This window comes from Lathyrus oleraceus, chromosome 7 (genome assembly GCF_024323335.1).
Source record: "Lathyrus oleraceus cultivar Zhongwan6 chromosome 7, CAAS_Psat_ZW6_1.0, whole genome shotgun sequence".
Taxonomy (NCBI): Eukaryota; Viridiplantae; Streptophyta; class Magnoliopsida; order Fabales; family Fabaceae; genus Lathyrus; species Lathyrus oleraceus.
The window spans coordinates 236,265,686-236,273,710 of record NC_066585.1 but is presented as its reverse complement, the minus strand read 5'-3'; the positions used below and the strand labels follow the sequence as shown (position 1 = coordinate 236,273,710).

Here is an 8,025-nt window from a genome sequence, read left to right as displayed (position 1 = left end):
ACCAACATTTCCGCCACGGGCATGGCATACTCATCTTTGGGGGTGGCAACATTTAGATCTCTAAAATTAATACATACTCTTAAAGACCCATTTTTCTTGATGACTGGCACAATATTGGCCAACCATTCGACATACCTTGCCGTTTTAATAAACTTGCTTTTCAGGAGTCTTTCTACTTCTTCTTTTATCTTTGCCATGATCTCTGGGGCGAAACGCCTGGGTGTCTGCTTTACTGGCTTTCTTCCAGCTTTTATTTACAGCTTTAGCTCGACCAAATCCCTACTTAAACCAGGCATTTCGTTATAATCCCAAGCAAACACAGTCCCTAAATTCTTTAAGTATGGATATTACCTCAGACTTTAGTTCTTCGTCGATGTTGGCACTGATGTATGTTGGCCTTTTTTCGCCATTTTCGCCAAGGTCGACTTCTTCCAAGAGGTCTTTTGGTCGGATTTTCTCTGGTGCCTTTGGGTCTTTTTCAAACCCTAAAGGTTCATTGTCATAAATACAGTCCAAACGCTGCATGTTGACGTTTCCTTTAGCCAAAACTGGCTTGCATGGGGGCTCTGGCCCAATAGCCATATAACCCTCTTTATTTAACACATAGGCTTCGACAACCATGTTTTCCTCAGCCTCTAGAGCCGACTCTATTTTGTTCTCGGTAATGTATGCTGAAATCTTTCTTAGAGCTTCTTGCTCAGTCATCATCAGTGACATCTCCCCAGCCTGTCGGTCGGATACCTGTATAGGGTGGATCATCCAGACGTTCCACATCCCAAATGAAGCCATGAGTCTCGTGCAACGTTCGAGAAACGAAAGACTCACTCAGATTAGCATATACATCCTCAGCTGGAAAGCAAGGAGAAATGTTGGTAAGTTTTCTCTCGAATTCCTTCTTGCCGACATTATTTATGTTAGCCATGAAGTACCCTTGGTCGGCTTCGAAATTTTCGACCACTCCATCTTCTTTCCAAATCACCAACCTTTGGTGTGCTGAAGATGGTACGGCTCCGACACCATGGAGCCACTCTCTGCCAAATAACAAGTTGTAACTTGGCTTAGCATCTATCACGATAAATAGTGTCAGCCTAGTTATTGAACCCGCCGTGATGTTCACCATAATCACACCCATGGTGTTTTTCGTTTTTCCCCCGTAGTCAGACAAGACTACATTGTTGGATCTGACGTCAGTATCATACTTGCCAATCTTCCTCAGAATATGGTGCGGCATGATGTTGACAGTGGCACCACAATCGACCAAGATTTTGTTGACAGTTACGCCTTCCACTTTGGCCCTTATCAGCAGTGGTTTCAAATGATTTTTCATATTCATCGTTGGTCTTTTGAACACTGCCTCTTGGCTTTCAGCAGAGCCATCGTTTAGCACAAAATAGCATCTTGGCTGGTGCAAATCCATTTCTTCAGCGTTAGCATCATTTACCGACTCCTCCACTTCAGTCACACAATTATATTCTCGCGGTAGAATTGACACCACGTTGACCAAGATGTCCAGACTTGCTTCGGACTCTGAATTGAAGTCATCAGTAACTTCATCAGAACATATCTCAATTGGTCGACGAACATACTCCCTGATCCGCTCTTTTGCTGTTGTGTCGACCTTCACAACAACCTTCTTCCCAGCATTCGCCCCACTGGCCATGCCTCTTGCAGCCTCTCTTTCGGCCTGTTTATGCCTCTAAAAGCGTCTCCATTGAGTCCTTTACATGGGGTTCTTCCCTAAATAATTTTCAGAGACATGGGTCCTTTTTTCAGACTTAAACTCACGCTTGTAGTTAATTGCTAGACCTCCTCTAGCAGCAGCAACAACACCTTGTGGGGTGTCTTGCTTTTCCTGAGGCTTGATCCAAGTGCCTCTAAGGGCACTTGCCGACGATACAAAGCTCTTAGGCCTTGCTTGGGTATTTTCCACAACCTTTCTTGAGCCTCTTTCATTCTGGTACCCCCTGGTCGGCCCGTTTCTTTTACTTTTACCCAATTGCAGTTTCTGGAAATTCTCCGCCGCTATTTTGTCGGTGACAGCACCACATCTAGGGCACAGGAAAACTTGTGAACCCTTGTTCTTGCAGCGATACAGGAAATCCACCAAGTCTTCATCAGCCCTTGGGTAAACTTCAACTATATCGACATCTGGGCTTTCACCAGTTTGCTCCAACATGTCGGCCTTATTCTATTCGGTGATCTCGGCCATGTTGATCTCGACTGGCTCCACGAATATGGCTTCCTCCCGGTGAAGAGGATCATCGTCGATCTTCATTCTACGGCCAACAAATTTCAGCCTGTCTTCTTGAATCGGTTTCTGAACCAAATCCCTGAAAAGGTAACAATTAGAGGTGTTGTAAATATTATATTGTAAATAGTAATTATTTCTATTAGTAATGAGGCCCATTAGTCAAAGCCCATTAGGTTTTCTATTCTCTCTTATTTAAAGCATGTAGATGTAACATGTAAGAATAACTTTTTAATATATCAGTAAAATATTTTACAACATGGTATCAAGAGCTCCCGATTTTGGGGGATTCGCTTCCGCCTAAACCCTAGCCGCCTTGTAGCGGAGTCTTTTTTTTTACTGCAGCTTGCAGTTTGTTGTTGTTTTTGGGTGTTTGGGTCATTGTTGTTTTGTGTTGTAGCACATCGTGCTTCTTGTTTTTGTTCACTCATCTTTGAAACCCTAACCCATCCTGTTTCTTGGTTTGTTTTCTCTCGATTGTCCTTTCAATGGCTGAGATTATTCTTGACTCCATGAGTAAGCCTTCTGGTTCTGGGTCTCTAGCAGTTACTGGTAAGAGTTTGTGTTCCCGATCTCTTACTGTTTGTGGTAATATTCCTAAGAATGCGTGGATTCTTGACTCTGGTGCTACTAATCATATGACATTTGATTCCACATTATTATGCTCTTATACCACACCTTCGAGTATTCCTTATATCACTGTTGATGATGGCTCTCATGCTTGTGTTGTTGGCACTGGAAATATTGACTTGCAACCTCCATTCCAGTTGCAATCTGTGCTTCATGTTCCCACACTTTCCCACAATTTAATTTCCATCCATAAGCTTACCCGTGATCTGAATTGTAAAGTAATTTTTTCTATGTCCCATTGTGTTTTTCAGGACCTTACCACGGGGCAGACGATTGGAATTGCTAAGGAAAAGGAAGGGTTATACTACTTCTCTGATGACCATCCAAAGGTATTGTCCTCCTGTTTCCAGTCTCAGTCTTCCTCTTCAGCCTCACAAATTTGGCTTCAGCACAAGCGTCTCGGTCATCCTCCATTTTATATAATTAAGTCTATGTTTCCGTCATTGTTCTTACACCATTCTGTTGAGTCTTTTAAGTGTGATGTTTGTCAGTTGGCAAAACACAATCGTGTATCTTTTCCTTCCAGTTTTAATAAAAGTGATGAACCTTTTGATTTGATTCATTCTGATGTTTGGGGACCTGCCCCTACCTCTAATATTTTTGGTGCAAAATGGTTTGTCTCATTTATTGATGATTGTACTCGGGTAACTTGGATTTTCTTGATGAATACTAAATCCGAAGTACCACAAATATTTATCCAATTTTATAATATGGTACAAACGCAATTTGGGAAAGGCATAAAAAGAATTCGTTCTGACAATGGTAAAGAATATGTCAATCATACCTTTTCCAACTTCACTAGTAAACATGGCATTCTCCATGAATTCACATGTGTTGACACCCCACAACAAAACGGTGTCGCAGAAAGAAAAAATCGTCATTTACTTGAAGTTGCTAGATCTCTCCTTTTTCAAATGTCTGTTCCTACCTCTTATTGGGGTGAGGCAATTCTTACTGCTGCCTATCTGATTAACCGGGTCCCATCTCGAGTGTTAGGTAATAAAAGTCCTGCCCAATTTATGCTTTCACGTTTTCCATCTGTTCCTATCTTACACACTCTTGAGTCTCGCATTTTTGGTTGTGTTGCTTTTGTTCATGTTCACAAACAATATCGCAACAAATTGGATCCCCGTGCTGTCAGATGTATCTTTCTGGGTTATGCACCCAACAAAAGAGGGTACAAATGTTATCATCCTCCGAGTCGAAAATTCTTTGTCTCCAAAGATGTCACCTTTCATGAAAATGTGTCATATTTCACTCGTTCTCAGTCTCAGGGGGAGAACATAAGTGACTTAGAGTCAGAGTCTGAGTCCGAGTTTCTGATCCTTGGTCCTAGCCTCCCTAGAACACCTATCAGTGTTCCCTCTCTTGAACCCGAGTTGTCACCTAGTTTGAGTTTGAGTCCTAGTTCAACACCTGAATCTGAGCCAGTAAGTGTTCCTGGTCCTTCAAGGCCTTCTGTTTTACAGGAATCAGCACCTCCAGCACCAACTCTAGTGTATCAGAGAAGAAGTAAACCTGACCTTCTCCAGAAACAAATTCAATCGCCTGAACCGGAGGTAAGTACTGAAAATGATTCCTCTAGTGATGATTGTGCCATTTCTGATACTTGTGACACTAATCCAGTTGATTTACCCATTGCTTTGAGGAAGGATAAAAGATCTTGTCCCTCCCTATATCGACATCCTATCTCTCAATATGTCTCCACTAAACATCTTTCCACACAATATCAAAGTTTTATTGCAGCTGTTGATTATGTGAAAATCCCATCATTTGTTGAAGAAGCATTGCAAAATAGAAATTGGGTCCAAGCTATGGATGAGGAAATGAGAGCACTTGACAAAAATAGTACTTGGGAGATTATTGAAAGGAAAAGAGACAAAAGTCCAGTTGGATGCAGATGGATCTATACTGTAAAGTACAAACCTGATGGTACACTTGATCGGTACAAAGCAAGACTAGTGGCAAAAGGTTATACTCAGACGTATGGTATTGATTATGAGGAGACATTTGCCCCAGTGGCAAAGATGAATACTGTTCGAATTTTACTATCTCTTGCTGCTTCATGTGGATGGGAATTGCAACAGTTTGATGTTAAAAATGCGTTCTTGCATGGAGACTTAGAGGAAGAAGTGTATATGGAGATTCCACCAGGTGTTGGCATAACAAATGGAGCTAACAAGGTGTGCAAATTGAAGAAAGCCTTATATGGACTAAAGCAGTCCCCTCGGGCATGGTTTGGAAGATTCACAAAGGCAATGAAGTGTTTGGGCTATAAGCAAAGTCAAGGAGACCACACTTTATTTTTTAAACATTCACAAGGAGGAAAACTGACTGTACTTCTTGTGTATGTTGATGATATTATTGTTACAGGAGATGATTTGATTGAGAGACATTTCCTCAAAGAGAAATTATCAGCAGAGTTTGAGATGAAAGACCTTGGGCAACTCAAGTATTTCTTGGGAATTGAGGTAGCCTACTCAAAGCAAGGCATCTTTATTTCTCAAAGGAAGTATGTGCTTGATCTTTTGCAGGAAACTGGCAAACTTGGATGCAAACCTGCAAGTGTTCCCATTGAACAAAATCACAGGATAAGCTTTGAGGAGGAAAGTGACAAAGTTGACAAGGGTCAATATCAGAGATTAGTGGGAAAATTGATTTACTTGGCACACACTAGACCAGATTTGGCATATGCAGTCAGTGTGGTGAGCCAATTCATGCATGATCCGAGGGTGAGACATTTGCAGGTTGTAGACCGCGTTCTACAATATCTTAAAGCAACTCCAGGGAGAGGACTTTTGTTTAAAAGAGGTGGAAATCTAACTATGGAGACTTACACTGATGCGGATTATGCCGGATCAGTGAGTGACAGAAGATCTACGTCAGGCTATTGTACTTTTCTGTGTGGTAACCTTGTAGCTTGGAAGAGTAAGAAGCAAAGTGTAGTTGCTCGATCAAGCGCCGAGGCAGAATTTAGAGCTATGGCACTAGGAATTTGTGAGCTATTGTGGATGAAACAAATTCTAGAAGACTTGAAGATACAATGTGAAGGTCCTATGAAATTGTTTTGTGACAATAAATCGGCTATTAGTATTGCTCATAATCCTGTTCAGCATGACAGGACTAAACACATTGAGATTGACCGACATTTTATCAAAGAGAAGTTGGATAGTGGACTGATAACTACATCTTACGTTCCTTCCGGGCATCAGCTGGCAGATGTGTTAACAAAAGGCTTACCAACAGAAAGATTCAGGCAACTTACTTGCAAGCTGGGAATGATAGATATCCATTCACCAGCTTGAGGGGGAGTGTTGTAAATATTATATTGTAAATAGTAATTATTTCTATTAGTAATGAGGCCCATTAGTCAAAGCCCATTAGGTTTTCTATTCTCTCTTATTTAAAGCATGTAGATGTAACATGTAAGAATAACTTTTTAATATATCAGTAAAATATTTTACAACAAGAGGTATTATGACCAAGATAGTTATGATACTTATAAAACCCACTTTTCTGTCTTTGTTCTAAGGGTGGTATTTTAGTACCAGATGGTACCACCATTTGACCATCTTTGACCAACAAGTCAAAAATTTCATCACATTTTGTCACATCAAAAGTATAATTTTCGAAGGGAATTTTGGGTTGTGTTCGATAGGATTTTTTCCCTGCGCAGGAAGTACTGATCGACACTCGTAGGCGGATCCTGGCTTTAATTCAGCCACGTCAATTTCTAATTCGGTCGATGAAGCATAATCAGCCTCATATATTGGGTCCGTTGTGTCGTAGTCGACAAACGCTACTTTTTCTTTCTTAGACTTATTGTGTCTAACTTTTTCCAACCTTAGCCGTTCGAGGTATCGAACTCTATCGGACAACTGTGACATACTTTTCACAAAGGTTGGGTCTATTTTCTTCCTAATGGAATAATCTAAACCCCCTGCAGCCATCTGAGCAAGTTCATGTTCTGGCACTTGCGTAAAACATCTAGCCTTTAATGATCTAAATCGATTCAGATAATCGTCGATGCTCTCAGCAAACCTTCTCTTGATACTATACAATTCTGCCAAACTAATTTTGGAATGTCCTTCGTAAAACTATTCATGAAACTTCTTTTCTAATTTGGCCCACGAATCGATTGAACTTGGGGCCAAAGAAGTAAACCATGTGAAGGCGGCCTTAGTCAGAGAGGAGGGAAAGTTTTTTACTCTCAAACATTCATTATGAGCTAGATCTCCTAACTCTGTTAGATATCTGGCAACATGCTCTATTGTCGATTCACCAGATTCTCCCCCAAATTTATTGTACTTAGGCACTTTCATTCCCCTGGGCGCCTCGGCTTGGAGAATAAACTCAGCTAACGGGGAGGCATACAATGGCCTTTGCAATGTGGCACCCATACCATTTCTAGCCATAATCCTTTCGACAATAGTTGTCAAATTATTTTCCACTGCTAAGTCTTCTTGTCGATGTTGATCGACAATTTGATCAACATCCTGGTGTCGATTAACCAGTACCATCTGGTTACGTCCTGCGATAATTCAACGCCTTGATTTTGAAGGGGTCTAAGGATTTGTCCTTCGTGGACTGTCTCATCTTCTGTTGCCCCTATCTCCATCTGAATAGGAACAGTTTTCCTAACCACTTGTGCCATCTGTCGAGCCGGTGCCCCCAGAAAATTGCACAAGCGTGTCAATTGATTCGCCACTTGCCTATTTGTTTCAACAGATTCTTGTATAACTAGATTAAAAACCGTGCCCATTTGGTTGGTTAACATGTTAACCAATTCATGGTTACTATCATCCATTTGTTGTCTCAACACTGCTATTGAAGTGTTCGACAACGACATGGTTCTGTTCTGAGTATTATTCCTAATGTTGCCCCCTTGCGCTGATCCTTGCAAGGGTGGATTTGTGTTTTGGGCGTTGTCTGAAAACAGTGCTGCACTTGATGTCGATTGGTATCCGGCATTAAGGAATACGCCATTCCATAAAGAGGATCTGTGGTGCCAAAGCGAGACACGTAAGGTCTAAACGTCATTAGCGTTGATCTGAACCCCCCGGTGGAGGTAGAGGAATTGATGTTCCAACCGCACCCGTGGTCGACATTGTTGAGGCTGCACTTGTCATCGGTGGCAAAGTGGCAAC

At 41.5% G+C, this 8,025-nt stretch overlaps 1 protein-coding gene across 1 annotated transcript; it reads right to left on the bottom strand.

The window, feature by feature from the left end:
* Positions 1–6,975: 6,975 nt before the first annotated feature.
* Positions 6,976–7,727, bottom strand: LOC127103145 (uncharacterized). Its single transcript, XM_051040425.1, has 2 exons — positions 7,396–7,727; positions 6,976–7,297 (listed from the first exon to the last, which is right to left on the bottom strand). Exons 1-2 carry the CDS (start codon positions 7,725–7,727, stop codon positions 6,976–6,978), a joined length of 654 nt encoding a protein of 217 aa, XP_050896382.1.
* Positions 7,728–8,025: the final 298 nt, after the last annotated feature.

Excerpts from the sequence above, each read along its gene's own strand:
- LOC127103145 (XM_051040425.1), bottom strand. The coding sequence starts at position 7,727 with ATGTCGTTGTCGAACACTTCAATAGCAGTGTTGAGACAACAAATGGAT. Across the intron at positions 7,298-7,395 it reads TCGCAGGACGTAACCAGATG|GATTATGGCTAGAAATGGTA; the intron begins GTACTGGTTAAT and ends TATTGTCGAAAG.